The sequence below is a fragment of the Carlito syrichta genome, unplaced genomic scaffold (assembly GCF_000164805.1).
Source record: "Carlito syrichta isolate Samal-C Ts95f unplaced genomic scaffold, Tarsius_syrichta-2.0.1 Scaffold247529, whole genome shotgun sequence".
NCBI classification, from domain to species: domain Eukaryota; kingdom Metazoa; phylum Chordata; class Mammalia; order Primates; family Tarsiidae; genus Carlito; species Carlito syrichta.
The window spans coordinates 34,959-54,586 of NW_007191625.1; the positions used below are offsets into that span (position 1 = coordinate 34,959).

Here is a 19,628-nt window from a genome sequence, read left to right on the forward strand (position 1 = left end):
TGGAAGGCTGAGGCGGAAGGATCGCCAGAGCCCAGCAGATCGAGGCTGCAGTGGCCGGGAACGTGCCACTGCACTCCAGTCTGGGCGACAGAGTGAGACTCCAACTCAAAAAAAAATGCATCACTCTGCGCCAAAGCGATGCTTTACTCATTTATCTTGTTAATGATCTGCATCTATTTTCCGTACTTTCTAGACTCCTTCTTGATCCATAGTTCAAGTTATAGTTACTTTGACGGAATGAATGAATAAAATAAACAAGATACTATATATATGTGGGTCAAGGCTTCTCAAAGGGAATTTTCTAGGACTATGACATCTTCACCTTCTGGAAGGCTGGAAGAAAGGTTAGGGGCAGGAGGCCTCATCCTGCCCAGTCACCTTTCTTTCCTGAAGTCTCAGAAACAGTGGGGATGCACTAGCATGCCACACTCCTGATGCTGATGTCTCCACAGTATTCTGGCCTTGCAGTCACAGGTTTTGTGTCTGTTATGATTTATTTTATGACCTGTCAGTTTTTATTCTCCTACAGGATGGAGGCTGCAAGTCAGAAGATGACTCTTAACCAGAAGATGACGCTCATTATCAGAAGATAATCCTTAGGTTCTCTCAGGTTGAAAGGAAGGGGCAGAAGTTTAAGGCTCTGATCCCCGGCATGTAGGCCTTGCTAATTTGCAACTGAAGGAAAACAACAAGATCACCCTTCCTCAGTTTCTCCAGGCGGCATCTTGCACAGATTAATTGGAAAGAAAATTGTAAAGGGATCAAAAGAAGATGGTGATATGAAGTGTACACAAGATTCTCTATTAAAATAAAGATGAATCAACACCTTTGTTACACATTTAAAGTTAATACATTCAATTCACCATCCCTTCTAATTTAATGATGGGGTGGTTCCCAAAGGGGGAGAGACTGTCAAATGTAACTATGTCCTCACTGTTTATAACTGGATCAGAACTCCCTGGGGAGAAAACTGCAATGCCAGAGAGACACAGAGACCTCTGTTTCTTCTCTCAGAAGCTTGTCTTTTGCTTCCTTCCTTCCTTGCCTCTCCAAGACTCAGGTCAAAAGCATCCTCCTTTGGGGCTCGGATAGAGCCATATATGTCAGTAGGACCTCTGAGTGACCTACAGGGAGCAGCTGATGCGAAACAGTAAAGCTCCAGTTTTGTCTAGTTTAAACCACCCTCTCCTTTTGCATTCAGCTTAAGACAAATTTAGAAAACATAGCAAAAGAGCAAACAAAAAATATATGTATTAAATAGACTTCCCATTATAACAAAGCAGCAGAAAAGGAGTCCACCTTCTGAGAGGGAAGGAGCCTCAGAATACAAAGCCTATCTTTATGTCCTCAGTACCAAAACAGAGGACTTGGTGACTGGTCCTCTCCACATACAACAACTCCGGGACAGGGCTGTGTATTCACCTTCCACGCCAAGTTTCCATTTCAATTGGGCATTTTACCAAAGATTTGGATCACACATTCACTCTTTGATCCAAAAAGTCATTATTGAGCCCCTTCTGTGTACATGCACAGTGTCATGTGTGAGGCTGCATTTTAGAAGAATCTGGCAAGGTCCGTGGCATCAAAGTCCCTGACCAGGTTAATCCTGCCAACCTGTCCTCTTATCATTGCTCATTCCTGGCCCCCACCAACTGTAAACATGCATGCAAACCCATCAACTCATTTGTACATTCCTCTTCTGCCTCTTGCCCAGGGTGTCTTCTTTCCTGAAGTGGCATGGCCCATTGCTGTCTGCTCAAGCCCTCCTGCAGACCAAGTGGAGTTCCACATCCTCCATGTGACCTTCTCCTGTGTCCCAGGAATGTATCCTCATCTCTCGCTTACTCCCATGTCAGCCTTGCTCTGGTCTGGCCCTTTCACACTCTCTAATTTTACTCTCTCTTTAATGTCTATTAGATCTACACCATATCTATGTATTCTCCTACCTACATTATGAGACTGAAACCCTGGGAGAATAGGGATCAAACCTGACCACGCTTACTTCTCTTTGGACAAGGCATGGTGATGATAGGCACATACACTAGGGTTTCATGCATGTTTGCAAGTTTAAGCGTTTAATCTAAATTCTTCCAAGACCATGGCAGTTGAAATGAGGGTAGGTACGATGAAGAATTGTTTTAAGTGGTGTTTAAATTACACTCTGGTTGTCAATTTGCTCCCTTTGAGTGTCTGGACCTGTTGACACTTTAAACACCATGATGTGTGCTTGCTTAATTAAACAGTAGCACTAAATGTTTAGTAAGTCTCATTCCTAATTATCTATTCCATGTCTCCAGAGAAAAAGGAATTATTTAATTTCTTCCACTGAAACTTGAAGTATCAGTTCCCTGTGGTAGTAACTTCAAATCTAATTATTAAATTTGCTCTCACATTTTGGGGTTGAACAGCCAGATGATAAATTTATATTATAATTTCATCTTTGCCCTCAAACACTTCTAGGGTGACAAATAGTTTTCCATTTGCTTTGTCTACTCCCCAAATTTAAACTTTACTTACATAATTTTAAGTCAAATAACAATTTGGCTTGTTAAAATATGCTATTTGAGGTTACAGTGAATTACTGATTAAATTGCAGGAGACAGCCATTGCAAATTGCTTCTGTTATTAGCATCTTCACTCTTGATGAAGATATCTCCCTCTAAATGCATAGAGATTTATTTCGATTCTGAATGTTAGGCTACCTCTGAATCTGCATTGTAGAACTGGACTGCAAAGCCATTGAAGATCATTGAGTCTTGGGAATCAAAGCTGCTGCACAGCCCTAAGAGCAGAAACCTAAAATGAATGACCACATCACTTCTATGAACACCTGGAGCACATACTCCCTGGGGTGAAGGCCCTGCAAACCCATCTCAAAGTTCTCCCTATAAGATGTGTAGAACTCAGGACTGCATCTTTGGTCCATCTTTGTCCAGGAGCCCCATGGACCCTCATACTTCATCTTGAAATCTCTCTAGTCAATATCTGAAGGAGCAACCAGGCTTAAGGGCTTGTACAGCCCCTGTGTGCTTCCTTGGCCTTCGGAACTCTACAGAATTTGCATTTCCTTGGAGGGACAAGACCAGATAGGTGCCCTAGGGGGACAAGTTTGGAGGTAACAGGGCGTCAAGCAGGATGGAGGAGGCACAAAAGTGGGAAGACTCCCAAAGTTTAGGAAAGTGGAGACAAAGGGAGATAAAGAAATTACTAAAAGGAGCAAGGGACAAGGTCAGGGCAGTGGTTCATGCCTGTAATCCAAGCACTTTGGGAGGCCAAGGCAGGAGGATTGATTGAGCCCAGGAGTACAGGATCAGCCTGGGCAACATAGTGAGATCCCATCGCTATCAAAAAATTAGCCAGGCCTAGGGGTGCACATCTGGAGCTACTCAGGAGGCTGAGTCAGAAGGATTGCTTGAGCTCAGGAGTTGGAGACTGCGGAGAGCTGTGACTGTGCCACCGTACTTGAGAACACAAACAGCAACATCCTGAACTTGGAGACAAAGGGTAAAGGAGGTGAAGGGCTCACAGAGAGTTAGTTGGGACTTGATTTGCCAAGACAGGGATACTGTGGGCTTCACTCAGCAAGATGCACAACAAGTGACCAATCAGCACTGAGTGTGCAGGACAGACACAGGGGCAGATGTGCCTTCTGCAGTTACAGGGCAAAGAAAGGGATTTTTTTTTTTTTGGAAAGAAGCATTATTTGAAAAAATATTTACTGCAAGTAGCTTTCTATTATTTTTCATTTAAATGGGAGATTTTGGCCCCCTAAAATATGAAGCCATTGGATGCAATTATTTCTTTTCTTTCTTTCTTTCTTTCTTTTGCTATTTTGGATCAGGGTCACTGAGAACCAAAAATATTTGGAAATCTCTGCACTAGGCTATAATGCCTGCCATATATAAAGTGCATTCCAATTCAGAATACCCTGGAAACCCCCACATAAATAAGACACCCCCACAGAGACAGAAAGACATGGCTACGCAGTTTCATCTCCCTGTTGGAAATCATCCCAATCCTCTGCTATGTTCCCTTTGTTTTCTTCCTGTTTTCCTTGTGCCATCCACTTCAGCCTTGCTGTGCTCAGAGTGTTGGGCCAGCCCCATTACCCTTGGGATTGACAGGTCATTATCACGTGCTTCGTTTTATCAGCTCACCTGCAGTGAGGCCACGCCTGCCTCTCACCTGCTCCCAATCAATGAGTGAACAGCTGCTACCTAGAATGGTTGTCACTGAAACAGGATACAGGGCCCATGAGCTGCCAGGATTGAGATAAAAGCACCTCATTCCCTCCTGGAACAATGTGTTGCTTTGTGTCTCTGACTTCCTGGGATGAAACTGCTGCCCCCTCTGGTGGGTGCTTTTCCACTGATAACACATTGCCTCTTCCGAAAAGCCAGTGAGCAGGCCCCAAGGAGCCCGTACAACAGACACCAAGCAAGCTAGATCCTTCCACTGCCCGGAATGAAAGTACTTCCGAGAGCTCCATCCTTGGCTCCTGCCCTTTGGAGATCTCACCTACACACGTGGTTTCACCTACCTGACTCAGAAATTAACTCTCACTGGAAAGGGAGCTTCAGACCACATGTCTGTGTGCCCACTGAACATCTCTGAGGGGATGGCCTCCAGGCATCTCACTCTTCTTAACTTCCCAATCCTAAACTCCTGCTATGGACTGCTCCATCTCTATGGCCCCCCTTGCCAGCTATGGGCATCTCCCACACATACTTACTAAGACCCCTGAATGTCATCCCAAAGCTCTCTCCATTACCCACATCCAGTCACTTAGTAAAGACTTCTCATTCAGTCTCTTAATATCTCTTCACTTCTACTGCCTAAGTTAGTCCTTCATTATGTCAAGCCTCAAAAGACCCTGCCTCCTCTGCCTCGAATCTGGTCTCCCCAAATCCATGTCCCAGGCAGCCAACAGAGGGATCCATCAAAAACTTGAAATACTTCCCAGGCCTAATTCAAAGATTCCTCAAGCTGTCTTAATACTATCATCTAGACTGCAGATTAAATATTTAGATTCCATCCCAGACCTAATAAATCAGAATCTCCTGGGCAGATGCTTGGGAATCTGCATGTTAACAATGGCCCTGGTTACTCATATCAGGCAAGGTTGAGAATATTGGTCAACAAAATCAAGTGGAAGCTCCTTAATATTCAGTAAAGCCCCTGCGTGATCCATAGTGTCCCCTTGTCATACACACTGCCTCCATATAAACCTACCTGACTCAGAAATTAGTGGCAGCTCCAGCACTGCTCATAAGGGAACCTCAGCTCATAAGGGATCCTCCTGTGTATTCCCACAGTTTCCCATATGCATCCGACAACTGCACTCACACTGGAGCACCCCATGTGTTTGTGTATCTGCCACCCCTCTAGACAGATTCACTCATGTGGTCCCAGGTTTCCACTACTGCAACAGTCTGGCACAAAGTAGATGCTCAATAGCACACTCACTGAGTGAAGGGATAAATGAATCTACCTAGAGCTGCTGAACATGGTCCGCAGTATTATTTTCTAATGCAATTTCTTTGCTGAACTCAGCAAAGCATCCTGACTGAACAGATCTTGTCTCTGAAGGCAGCTGCTCATTTGCTTATCACGTTTGCCACTCTTCTCCAGCTTGAATCTGTCTTACTGGATATAAGGTTCCCAAAGCTAACTGTGGTCCCCATTAGAGTCTCACCAGTATAGTACACACAAAACAATTATCTCCTTCTCAGGGACACCAGGGCGATTTGTATGTACATGGACGGAAATAACATGGCTATTCATGTTACCATAGCACATGGCAGACGCATGAATTCACTGCCATTATCACTCACAGTTCCCTCGCAGAGACAGCCCCCCTGGCCTCCTGGTGACTATCCAGCAGTGCTTGAGATTTGTTTTCCCCAAATGTATTACTCTGCCGTTTCTCAAATTGAATCTCATTTTGTTATTTCCTGCCTATATTTCTTACCTCTTTGGAATCGTTTTCATTATGTTTTACTCCTCACTGGCATTAAGAAGATTTCCCAATTTTGTATCATCCCTGAAGTTCATTAGGGTGATGTGGGCTCCTTTTTTCAGTATCACTGATAAAACAAAGGAACTCAAACTCGACACTGACCCTCATGATTTCCACTGGAAACCTCTCTGGGGTTCCAATGCTATCTGTCACCAAGGACTTTTCAATCCATTTTTTTTTCTAAGCAGTGTTTCTCACCCAGTGAAATTGTCGCATGGCACAGGCAACTGGAGAAACTGAGTCTCATTCTTTGCCTTTCTTTTATCTTTGCATAATAAAAACAACATCAACAAGTTCATCTGGTATGATATTCTCTAAAAGAAGCACAACTCCACGGTCCTCTATAGATTCCCACACTTTCATTTCTGTTTTATCGTTTTGCACCCCATGATATCAACAACCCTTGGGGCACCCAGGAACAACCCCCAAATCCCACACATACATGGTTTGCACATAAACCCATATTTAAAATTTCCCCACTCTTCAAAATCCCCAGTTCTTACCACATTTTAATAATTGCACAGTGAAAACATAAAATGGCAGCTTAATCACTTTCAGAAGTATCTCCAGGAATTCATTTATTAGGGTAGATTTTTCCCAACCATTTGCTACTTATTTATTATCACCATACACATAATGCTCAAGGACATACCCAAGTTTTTGAAAAAACCAGAAACGTGTATAACAATATAAAGCAAATAATAACCATAGATATTGGGGTGGATTGGTTACTTGGTTTGGTCTTGAGTTTTATATTCTAATTTTTTATTTTGCATGACAGTCATAAAGCATGTTACAAGTGCATGACTAAGGAGCAGACTGCAGGTTAGACATCCTTTTCTGTTCAAAAGAGCAAATCAAAGCACAAGTGATATGCACTAGTGTTGTGACAATAGACTTGATTCCACTGTGATATGGATAAAAAACTTAAATCTCCACACAGCAAGAGAGCTTCATCAGTAAAGACCTTTTGCAGTCAGGGGACTCACTCACCACATCCTCATCCCTTCACTCCTCAGAGAAGAACCTCTCACCTTTCTTAAGTGGTGACAATTCACAGATTAGAAAAAACTCCAGCTAAGGAAAAGCGAGAAATTCTGGAAAATAGGAAAGGTACCAAATGACTACAGACATGCAAGTATCTTGCTTTTTTAAAAAAGTAGGAAAGTAGGCTATAAAAACTATAGATTGAGCCGGGCTCGGTGGCTCAACCTGTAATCCCGCGCCTTTGGGAGGCTGAGGTGAGCGGATTGCCTGAGCCCGCGGGTTCGAGACCCGCCTGGGCAGCGAGACCTCATCTCTACAATAAATAAAAAAAAAAATCAGCCGGGCGTGGTAGCGCATGCCAGTAATTCCGGCTACTCGGAAGGCTGAGGCGGAAGGATCGCCGGAGCCCAGCAGGCGAGGCTGCAGTGGCCGGGAGCGGCCATTGCACTCTAGTCTGGGTGACCGAGTGAGACTCCAACTAAAAAAAAAAAAACTATAGATTGATTGACTTTTCATCTATCTCTGACAGATTTCTGGATTGGATTTTTAAATAAAAATGTTAAGAAATTAACAAAAAGAAAAGATAAATCACTAAAAGGTATTACCAGGGAAACTTCAATTGCTTTTTAAAAAGGTTCACTAGTAAGGATCATGAAAAAGTCATGAATATCTCAAGGCTAGTTTCCTAGTAAGGCAACTGACAATCTTTAATGGTAGCCATATGGACTAGATAAAAAAAATGTGGCCAAGATAAAAACCCAAACGGCAAAGTAAAAATGCATAGTAGTATCATACAAAAAGGGTATAAGATGATTTGCTGTCTCTAAAGTACTGGCCAATGAGATATGGATAGAAAAAGTGATGAGATATAAATTTGCGGATATTGAAAAGCAACTGAAAGAGACTACACTCAAAATAATAAGGTAACTTTTTATAATGTCAAATACAAGTCAAAGAAAACCAAATATTTCTTTGTACCAGCGGTAACCATTTAAGAGCTATGTGTATAAGTGTGTGGAGGTGGAGGAGTAGATTCTAATTACAACTATAAAATACCTAGAAATAAGCATAATAAAAATGTTCAAAAGTCATGTGAAGAAATTTTTACTGAAAAGACATAAAAAACACCCTAAATACAACATTTAAAATCTTAAAGCTGTCTAAGAAGTATATACCCATCACAAACTAATTTATAAAACAAAGGAAATTGGAGTCAAACCCTAACATAATTTTTACAAAACTAGATAAATGATTCTTAAGATCATCTTAAAGAAAAACTAAATGTATAAGAGTAGCTAAGACAATTTAAATAATAGTGAAAAGACTTGCCCTATTCCATAGTAATTAAAATAGTGTTATATTGGTAAAGTATGAAAAATTATTCAAGATAAAAGAATATTATTTACTCAGAAGACAGTGTAGGAACAACAGGTTAGCCATTTGTAAAGAAAAAATAAATTAGCTACTACATACCTTATATAAAAACAGATTCCAAAAAGATAAACAAGTAAAGCTTTCTTTTAATCACTTAAAATATTAGATAAAAATATAGAAAATACTTTCATAAGTTTAGGGTAGGTAATCCTTTCCAAGATTAAATATAAAACTAAGGAACCATGTACAATTTATTGAATGCAAATTACACCTCAATTTAAAAGATCACTAGAAAAAGGAATACCACAAAGAAAAAAATGACAAATTTCACTACATAAATATCCTGAAATGTGAAATATTTATATGGTAAAAGAAAACACAAAATGGAAAGTGACAAACAGGAATAAGTTTTTTGCACCATGCATAATAGCTAAGGAAGTCACAATCACAACTACACACACATATACATGCACCACATATATGAAAAATACAGAATAGACAATTATGGTTATAAACAAGAAATTCACAGAAATTTTTTAAACAGTCAATATAAAGAGATTTTTTTTAAACAGTCAATATGAGGATTTTTTAAGCAATCAATATGAAGAGATGCTCAACTTCACTAATAATGACTACAACAGAAATGATATTGCATTGTTTTTTATTGACTATAATAATCAAAATTAAAACAACAATGGAATATTTTCCCATCATTGTGATAAATAATAGAAAGTGGTAATAGGATCAATGGTTAAAGAGGCTTCAGAAAAATAGACACTATCATGCAATGATGGTCAGAGTACAAGTTTGTGTAGTCTTTTCAACAGTAGCATTTTGGCGTTGTCTATAACAAATTTAAATAGGCATACCCTTAAGACCAGCAATTCTCTTTCAAGGAATTTAACCAACAGAAACACTGGGAAAGATGTATAAAGATTTCACTGAAGTTCTGTTTGTGTTAGTGAAAAACTGGAAGTTTCCTAAGTATCCATCACTAGGGGAATGACTGAATACAGTTTGGTACTGTCTCACTATGTAATATCAGCTGCAAAAAATATATGCAATATCAACAATACTCATAAAACAATACATGTACTATTATTAAAATACATGTACAGGGATGTGTAGGTCTGCATGAATGTCAATAGGAATAGGACTTGAGCTAACCAAATTGTTGACAATGATTATCTCTGGAGATGGGAGCAGAGTTGGAGAAATTAGGCCGTAGGCGGGGGAAAGAGACTTACACATTTCAGTTTTTGCATTGACTCCTTTATGTATAATATTTTTCACATCATCCCCTATGCCACAACAGCTTACAAAAACAGTGGTGTGACTACACAATGTTATGTCAACCATGCTAAAAACAGAAGCTACAGGATATCAGAGGTGAGAGCTCTCTACGGGCAGACATGCTCAAAGAAGGCATGCTGGAAAAGGAAGGACGGGTGTGAGGCCTTGAATAAGATGTACAATTGGAATAGGCTAAAGAAAGAGATGTCTTCCAGAGAGGGTGACTGACTGCATCCACCAAGTCATGCCTACCTTCAAGTCATCCACAGTAAAAGGTGTTAATGCCACCTAATAGTATTTCATACATTCATCAGTTATTCACTAAGGGTCAATTTTGCACCAGGCACTGATGCAGGCATTCATCATCATCATCATCGTTATCATCCTCAAAAAGTATATATGATTGTATTAGACAGGGTTCTCCAGAGAAACAGAAGCAACACATCCAGAAATAATGGTTTGCCAGTCATCTGGGTATCCCCTAGCCCAGTCATGGCGATACATAAAATTACCCATTATAAATACATAGCCCAATCCTTGGGGAAAAGGAACTTTCAATGCTGATCAGAATATAGATTTATTAACTATTTTTCAGGTCAATTCACATCTTGAAATTTAAATCATTTATACCTTTGGACCAGCAAGCTTCTTTTCAGGACTTTATCTAAGGACAGGTCCATTCATGGAGAGTTATTGACAAGGATTTAAAGCAGTTTAGATGCCTAATAACAATAACCGAGAAGCTAAATTGTGGTGCATCCGCATCATGGAATACTATTCTGTCATTAAAATTATGCTGTGGAAACATATTTAACAACAAGGGAAAGTGCACACACCATTTAGTAATGTCAGAAAAGCCACAGAACACTATTTATAGTAAGAATGAAATTAGATTTTAAATTTTTATTTGCATAAAATGACTGAAAGGATTTACACTGCTGTTAAGTTGTGCCTGAGTGGAGATATTAAAAGTCATTTTTATTTTCTTCTCTAAACCCTTTCAGTATTTTTCCATGTTTTCTACAATTGAACAATATTACTTCTGCAATAGAAAACAACCAACGTATGGAAATCAGGACAAATAGTAGAGCCAACACTCCTGTGGCTCTTCTCTGTGCTGGGAACCATTCCTTAAATATATCAGTGCAAGTCTCTCTCTGTTTGCTAGGCAAGGAACCCACAACAGAGAGAGAAGCCCAGGCAGCAGCCTTCCATTCTGGGAGTTTACATTGAAAGACAAGCCAAGTGTTTATCTCATATTAAGACTATTTCAGGAAGGAGACCAAGATTAATTGTGTTGTGACGGGCAAAGGGTGGGTTTTAGGAAATCTCCCTTCTCCCTTGGATGGCTTGAGACATCTGTTGAAAGGAGGGAAGAAAAGTGGGTATATTAGAAAAGAGAGACTCAGGGGGCCTGGGGTGGGACAGCTACTCCAAAACGCCCCAAGAGCTCCTGTTCAATATTCCAACCAGTGTATTTGATCACCAAACTTCTCATTGTTGGTTTTGTTTTTGTTTCCCATATAACAACTGTTAACATGAGGTGGAGATTTAGGGAAACAAAACTCCTAGAGAGGAACAAGGCACAGGATCTCAGGGAAAGGCACCCTGGGAGGCTACAGCCACAAGCCCATCCTGTCCCTACCTGGGAAGGACAAGCAGCCAATGCTCCATGCACTCCCCCTTCCTGGAGTGGACACGCTCCAACCTAAACAAGCTGGTCTGGTTTCAGGTCACTTACTTGGGGTTACCTTTCTTTAATCATCTTGGAACAGTCCCCTGGAAGCTTATGTGGAACGTTCTAGAAGATATGGTCATTGCTTCCATTCTTTCCATCAGCAAATCACAGCCCAGAGGCTGAGGCAGAGCAGACATACTGAGGTGGGCAGAGCTCTGCTCTGCTGGCAGGTGAGAACCACCTCCAGGTGAGAGGTCAGAGAAATGGGAGTGAGCGAGAAAGAGTCAGGGAGAGACAGAGAGACAGAAAGAGAGAGAGAGAGAGAAGTGAGAGAGAGATAAAGAAAGAGAGAAAGAGAAGAGGCAGTGAAGGGGAAGGGAAAAGGAGGATGAGACGAAAAATAAATGGAAGAACAGGGAGGGAAGTGGAGAAAGCAGGAGAAGAAGGGGGAAAAGATTCTTCCAGTGAAGCACTTCAGGTTTTTGGAGCAAGTTCCCAAATAAATGTTCTAGAAGGAACCCAGCTTCACTCACTGAAAGTAGATTCACATTAAATAACAAATCAGATGATTGTGCTTACTTGAAGGTAGCGAACTTTTTATATATTCTGTTTGGCAGAGCATCACCACTGCCAAGAGATTTAGTGCATGATGCCAGAATATACTGTGACATAAAGACAAAACAAAGCAAAACATATATAAGATCTTGTGCTTCAGAGTCAAGCAATATTCTGAGTGAATTCTCTTCCCAGACTCCAGTCATCTGATAAATTTTTTTGCTTCCTGCGCCAAAATATATATTTATACTAATAGTCATTGGTTTTCTTCAATTAATTTGCTTAAGGAGAAAAAGTACACAACATTTTAGTTACTATGTCATTTTATAAGCATTACAATAAGGAAACTCAACAGACAAGTAAAATTGAACTGCTTTAATGACTCTCCATATAAACTATTTCATGACATGTCCCTTATTCATGTAGGACATTAAAAATACTTTTTACAACTAAATTTTGTCCCTTAAGAAAAGCTTGTCAAAACTTTACTAAGGTCTTTAATGTTATATTTTGTATATACAATAAAATTAGATTTGTTTTCATATTTGGGACTATCAGCTTTAAGTTGTGATCCTCTTGATTTTATGCCAAACTAAATTTAATTTCAAAGTAATCAAAAACATAATTTTAGTGCACAGTACAAATTATTTTTAAAATTGTGAAAGAAGTCCTCTTGAATAGAACATTAGTGTCAAAAAAATGATAATCCTCAAATCTTGGTATCTAAAATGTTCTGGAAATGTGTCCCATACATCCTATCTGTCTTCAGGAAGTACGGACTAGCCCTTGTCCTTTGCCTGCTTCCTGATGAATTTCTCAGCAAGCTTGGATGAGTTCCCTGGGCAACGGATCAAAGCCACCAGTCTGCCCTGCTCCTATGCCTGACAACTCACAGCAAGACCCCCCAACATGCGTCTCTTCCATGGGTGCCTGGCACTTCCCAACCAAAGTGATCCAGGCTGCACAGACCTGAGTTGAAGGCTGGGCACTAGCAAAGACTCTCTTAAACAAACTCTAGCCAGGCTTCTTGGAGTCCCTTCTCAACTAGGCCCAACTGTGGCCTATAGACTTGAACAAGCACTAACACAGTTTCAAACAGCTCAAGGTCATATGCCTAGGATGACCCTACTCTCCATAAAGTGTCCGCTTGAAAAGTTCAAGGCTGACAAAAGCATTTTCTACTTGTTCCAGCTAACACCTGAAAATAGAACCTTGTCTCCCAGTCTCTGTGGGGAGGTAGGAGCCTAGCTTCAACAGGCACATCAGCAGATTCAGAGGGGCTCCACGTGGACCAAACATCTCTTCCCACTGCTTTTTGTAATTTTCACACTTCTGACTCTCCTGAGTCTCTGAGTCCTCCCCACCCTTCATTCTCCCTTTAAAACACCAAGTCATGTCTGCACAAATCGGAGTTGAGTCCAGTTCACACTGGACTCTTCCCTACTGCAAAAGTCATTACTGAAAAAAAATCTGTCCTGAGCTCTCTGAGTAGTGATAGCACGCAGCCAGTCCACTCTTCAGACACGACAAAGGTTTTGCCTAGAGAGCAGGTTGGGTGGTGTGGGGACAGTGTCTACACCACATGTCAGCCCATGTCCGAGTAAAGATCTAGCCTCAACTCACAGCTTGACTCATGGCTGTGGCTCACAGAGACTGACATGATATATTCTAGCCCAGGAGAGGCAACCTGGGAGACTGGAGGGAGGGCCACTGACCTGTGCCCCACACCTCTCCCCAGGGAGATGAAATGTATTCTTACCTCTCATTTCCGTCGCTGAGGAGCCATTGGACCATGCCGTCCATTTATTCCTGTGCTTGCTGATTTCCTGGACTTTGCAGACATAGTGCCCTTGATCTGTGGGCTGGAGGGTGAAGACAGAGAGTCTGTAGAGCATCCCTCGCCTCTCCTCAAGCAGGCGTAGCCTCTGCCGGTTAGCACTGCGGCTGAAGTTCCCGTAGTACTGTACCACCCGGAGCTTGGTCATCTTAACCATCAAGGCCTCCTGTGAGTCGGAGCGTGCAAAGAACCAGCGCACAGCCAGCAAGCTGTCCTTCCGCCTCTTCTGGGAGACATGGCAGAGGAGAGTAGCATTTTCCCCCTCCAGGTAGTCAACCACGGGCCCCGGGGACACGGTGACATTGAGGGCCCCACAGACCTCTGCAGAGAAAAAATGGAAAGGAGAAGATGAGGAGGGCCCCATGTCTCCATGTGGATAGTCCAGGAGGAGCCAGGGAAATGTCTCCATGCGGTGGGTGTCATGGTGCTCTGCATGGTCAGAGAGGTTGGTGGCCCCTGCGCCCCTCCATGCTTACTCTCTGCCTTTTAGAGGAGGGTTCTTCTGGAAGTGAGCCATCCATACTGACCACCTGGCCCCAAAGTATTTTTCAAAATTGTGTAATTAGCTGCTGATACATTATCTAAACCTCAGGAGATTTCACATAAAATTTGAGATTTTTGGAATCTCTTGAAAATATCCAGCCCACACCTAATATGCTCCCACCTCACTGCCTGGCTACCTCCCTGAGGCCTGCTTTTATCCATTTTGTCACCAGCCTGATGTCAGCAGTGTTGTAGGTCAGGAGATGTCTTGGGGAAGGGCAGGGTCACTTTCTCTGATGGCCTGTCCACCAAGAGGCTGGGCCTGCTTTTCTGTGTCCCTCTCCCTGTCACAGTTATTCCAACTGTAACCAGGGCAGATTGTTAGTAAAGTCAGGAGATGTGCTGTACTGGTACAAATGAGCTGGAATGACAGAAGCTGCTCAGTTCTCAGGATCCATGGTCTCATAGTTGAAGAGTAAGAATAAAGAATAAATGAGCTCAGGACCAGGGAGAAATGAGATACTCTCCCAACACCCCCAAAAGATGCTTCAGAATTCCAGGCCTAGTCCACTACTTCCTGTCTTTTGGTTCCTTGGTTAGAACCAGCCTGAGGGCTGCCCCCTCCCAGCTGCTGTTCTGCCCCCAAGCTGAACTTTGACAGAGCCACTCCATCACCCACACAACTATCCAGATCTCAGAGACCTCAGAGATGCCAAACACTGCTATCTGTTCCACTGAGTAGAAGTCACTATTCACGGTGCATCCTTGACTGTGCTGTGTGGCCAGGTTGTCCTGGCGCTCAGGGGCACAGCCTTCTCCTGGCGTCAGAACCCAAGAAAGGACACTGTGCAGGATGCTCAGAACCTCTTTTTGCCCAATCAGGGCTGTCTTCTCACCAGATCCCACATCCGCATCCCTGTACTGCCCAGTGTGTAACTCCAGGAAGCCACTCACTGCCCACCACACCATACAAGCAGATGTCCCTGGGCCTATCCCAAACCACAAGTTTCAGTCCCCAAATGTCACCTTCCAGTCACATAAAGGGGCTTGAGCCCCAGATGTCAGAGTCACCAAAAGCTTTGACTCTTGGTCAGTACTGTAAGTGAGCAAAGAGGAAGGAGGAAAAAGAGATCCAGTACAATCTGAGCATTCAACAAAGAGGCTGTGGGTAAGTAAGCATGAGGTCCTACAGCCAGGAGGGTGCTGTCTTATAAAAAAAAATTTACATTGCAAAAATTCAGGCAATAGGTCATCATCTTATATGCTTCCACTAATTATTTAATAAACTGAACACCTTAAGAGAAATAATTTGAGGGCCAATTTTCCCCTCTCATCTCTTAGAAAACAGGCACTAGCTGACAGGAGAATGGAGGATAATCTAAGAGCCCTAATTTATGCACATTCATAAAGTGCCTTTTGTCAAGGCAACATTCACAGGTTCCCAGGAATTAAGACCAAGACATCTTTGATATATATGGAATTAAACTCAGAAGAAAAAGCTTAATGCTCAGCTAGACTCTTAGCTTCTTGTGGACAGATAGGAGGTATTCTGTGTCTACAGTGATGAGGAACAAAGCCAGCCCAGGGAGATACTTTGGAATGCAGATTAGCAGGTAGCCAAGGGAAGGACACATTCTCTTATAATTATCCCATCATCATCAGAAGTCACTCATGTTGGGGGAACAAAAGGAATTGGCCTCACTGTGTCACCTGCAGCTCGCCCACCTGCAGGCACCCCATATGCCATATTAAATTAGTGGACAGCATCTCCTCCTGACTGCTAGGCCTTGCCTGAAGTCCACATGTCCCCCATGGCAGGAGCTCCTGGTGAGAAATGCAGCAGCTGGGGACACCAGCTGACCCCACTCCAACAGCTGCCTGGAGTTGGGCAGGCGGAGACAGCAGCAGAGATGCAGCAGCTGGCTTTCAGAATTTTATTCCAACCCCACCCCGCCCCCAAGAGCTCCCCAGCGGAGTCCAGGAGAGCTGAGGAAGGCAGGAAATTGAAACAAGATGGGTAGGATGAGAGTGCAGCCCCGGGACCTCAAGCCCCAGGCTCCTCCTATTAATGTTGTGTGAAGGAAGGATTATTTATAGTGACTGAAACCAGGAGAATGTGCCAAGCACTCCAGTCCCCATGGGAGGCCAGATTCCATCCTGGAGGGAAGCAAGTAACCCTTCCACTTCTGAGGCTTCAACCCAGATCAGCAGCTTCCAGGAAAAGGAATGGACTGAACTAGCTTCCCAAGATGAGTTCTCTTTTTCTCTTTATCAGTGTACCTCCCTACCTTCATTTTGTGCCATACTCTCTTACAAATGGCACAAGTAACTGCTTCCTTCATCTAAGTGCAAAGACCCTTGATACCGGCGGAATTGTATACTCCCAAATTTCATATATTGAAACTTATGATTCCTCAGAATGTGACTGTATTTGAAGATAGTCTTTAAGTAGGTGATTAAGTTAAAATAAAGTAATTAAGGCGGGTTGTAATCTAATATCATTGGTGTACTTGTGAAAAAGAGATTAGGGCACGAACACCAACAGAGGAAAGACATGTGAAGACACAAGGCAAAGGTGGCCATTTACAAGCTAAGAAGAGAAGCAGCAGGGGAAACTAACCCTGCCAACACCTTGATCTAGGACTTCCAGTCTCCAGAATGTGAGACAACACATTTCTGTTGTGTGAGCCATCTACACTGTGGCAGCTCTACCAAACTGATTCAACCCTGTTTTCAGAAATGCTCATTTCAGCCCTCCACTGGCCACCAGCCCAGATATTTACACCTACCTTCAATGCAGCAGGATGGGTGGTATGATTGGAACTGTGATGGCCAAAGGTCCCTGAAGTCTGAAAGCTTTGAAAGAGTGGGTGGCAGCCTCTTCAGGTTGTAGGGGCCCCTGTGCCTACGACGAGACTTCTCAGCAAAGCCAGGTACCTTGAGTAACACCCTCTCCTGGCACTGGAGATGGCTGTCTTAAACTCAGCAAAGGTGGCACTTGTGTACTATGAGAAGAGACAAGGCAAGCAGAGGGGAGAGAATGCAGGTAGAGGACCTGGGGCCTAGCAAACGTTAGCTAGTGGATGTTTATTTCAATACTGAGAAAGATTCAGACATCTGCCCTACTGCAGTAGTCAGGTCCCATAGGCCTCAGCAGAGGGAACACCAGTGGGAGTCAGGAGAGGACAATGGTAAACCGCACATCCACCTTCAGAGGCAGGTGACAGGAGTGTAAGATCCATGGAGGCCCAGATCCTTCCCTTCTGGATCTCAGTTTGAACAACAGAGCATGCATGCCCTGCAGGACAGAGGGGTAAACATGGGCCATGCCAGCCATCAGAAAGATGGGATGGGTGTCGCTCAACTCCTCCTCCCCAGGAACGATGACAGAGCAGCCTGGGCAAAGCAGATTCTCCCTCTCCTGACTTAGGAAGGAGAATAGCCGAAGTTACTCTGTCCCAAAGAAGAATTTAGCTTCTTGTTTTGTGTCCCCACTTTGTAGTAACTGAAGTGGAAAGTATACCTGCCCCCAACATTATACCTTCCCACTCAGAGTTCCCGCTTCCTCTAGCTTTTGCCCCATGTGGCAGGCACTGTGTGAGGAAGACAATAACATTCCTGACTTCATGGAGCTGACAGTCCAGTGGGCAAGGCAGCCATTCATCAGGGAATAGGAGAATGTAACTACAGTGCCACCTGCTATAGAGAAAAAGGTCAGGGTTTGAGAAAATCATGGCAAGATCCTGATCTAGACTTTGAGGTCAGGGAAGGGATCCTTGCCCAGGAGCTGAAAACTCAGAGTTAATGAAATAAAACTTAGAGCAGCACTGAAGAGCAATCTTTGTAGGAGAGGGCCCCCCTGAGCAAAGACCCTGAGACAGGAAGACCCAGGTGCTAGGGAGGAGACATCCTGGTGAACTGTACCCCACTATGGCCTAGACAGACACCCCTGCCTGCACATGGGCCTCAAGAGGGAATTCACCTCAGTCAGGGCCTCCAAGGCCACTTCTCAAAGGAGGAGTGTGACAACACAAATAGGGAAGAGACCAATACAAACAGAGGGATGGGATTCCTGCTGCAGTGAACCTCATTCCTTCAACAAGCACATGCTCCATTACTTGGCTGACCTGGGCACCCCATGGGCTGGGCACCAGCATGTTCATTCATGGTCTCAGTCAGGTGGGGAGAAATGATGAGACACACGCAGTGGTTAGATGGGGCTAGGTGAAGAGCCAGGGGCTGGTATCCAAAAAAGCCAGGCCAGAAAACTGGTTCTGTTAGGTATGAGGCCCTCGGGATTTTGGTTTCCTCATCTGAAAAATGGGAAAATGATGACTTTTGTGGTGAGCATAAGGCTCCAGTGAAAAAAAACACCTTTAAAATATACTTGACATTCTCCAAGAGCTGGAGAGGGGAGGTAACAGAAAATGGTACGATCACTATCCTGCAAGGAGGGTGGGCTTCATGGGTTCATAGTCTGCAGGCACACAGGGCCTCATGCTTGGAAGTGTTCCCCCACTTGATTTAATCTCTGCTGTTGCTTTCTGAAAATTTTAATAATTTTTTAACAAGGATCCCCAAATTTTCACTTTGCAATGAATCCCACAAATGATGTAACTAGTTATGCTTGTAAGTGAAGTTTAAATTCCTGTGGATAAGAGCTAAGATGTCTAACCTCCTTATTTGTGTTTGGATAATATCACTAAAAGGACTAATACAGCTCTAAAACACAGCTCTAAAAGGGCATCCATGTAGCTAAATGGTAAGTAACCTGCACATTGTAAAGTGGGGGTGGCAACCTCCAGGCGCAGGAGAGTGAAGGACCTCTAACAGAAACAGGGCTTCTACCTCGTCTGGGATACAGAGGTGGCACAGCAAGGGCTGCTCAGTTCTGACCTGGCCAGGGATATGTTGGTGGCTCTGTGCCCTACACTTCCTCTGAGCCTGAAGAAACTGCCCCTCCTTACTTAAGAAACCCAGGAGTCTCTATGTTTATAAGGAACGCAAACTGTCAATACCAATGGGCAGCAGAGAACTTTCTTGTTAAAAGAATAGTCTGAATTCTCGACAGTGGAATCTCTTAAAGATAAGCAATTGTATTACTTAAAAATCCATGGCACCAGGAGCCAGTGTTTACTGAGCACTAAGCAGAGGTGCTACCAGACTTAGTCCATGGGGTGATTCATTTACATTAAGCCTATCACCTGAAAATAGCTCTTAACCAGGACAAAAATATCACCTTACCCAATGATAGAGGCTAACATCTGCTGGATACAAGCTCTATACCAAGTACTATTCTACATACTTTAGATGTATTTTCTCAATGTATCCTCATACTCTATTTATCCCCATTTTTTTTTAACTTTTTTTTTTTTTTTTTGAGTTGGAGTCTCACTCTGTCG

At 43.0% G+C, this 19,628-nt stretch overlaps 1 protein-coding gene across 1 annotated transcript in view; it reads right to left on the minus strand.

Moving 5' to 3' along the window:
- Positions 1-14,107, minus strand: part of VSTM4 (V-set and transmembrane domain containing 4) — a gene marked incomplete at its 3' end in the record, with an annotated part of 44,071 nt that extends 29,964 nt beyond the window's left edge. The window contains exon 1 of the mRNA XM_008051961.2: positions 13,666-14,107. Coding sequence (XP_008050152.2) covers positions 13,666-14,107 — 442 coding nt within the window. The remainder of the gene's footprint in view (positions 1-13,665) is intronic.
- Between the last annotated feature and the right edge of the window lie 5,521 nt (positions 14,108-19,628).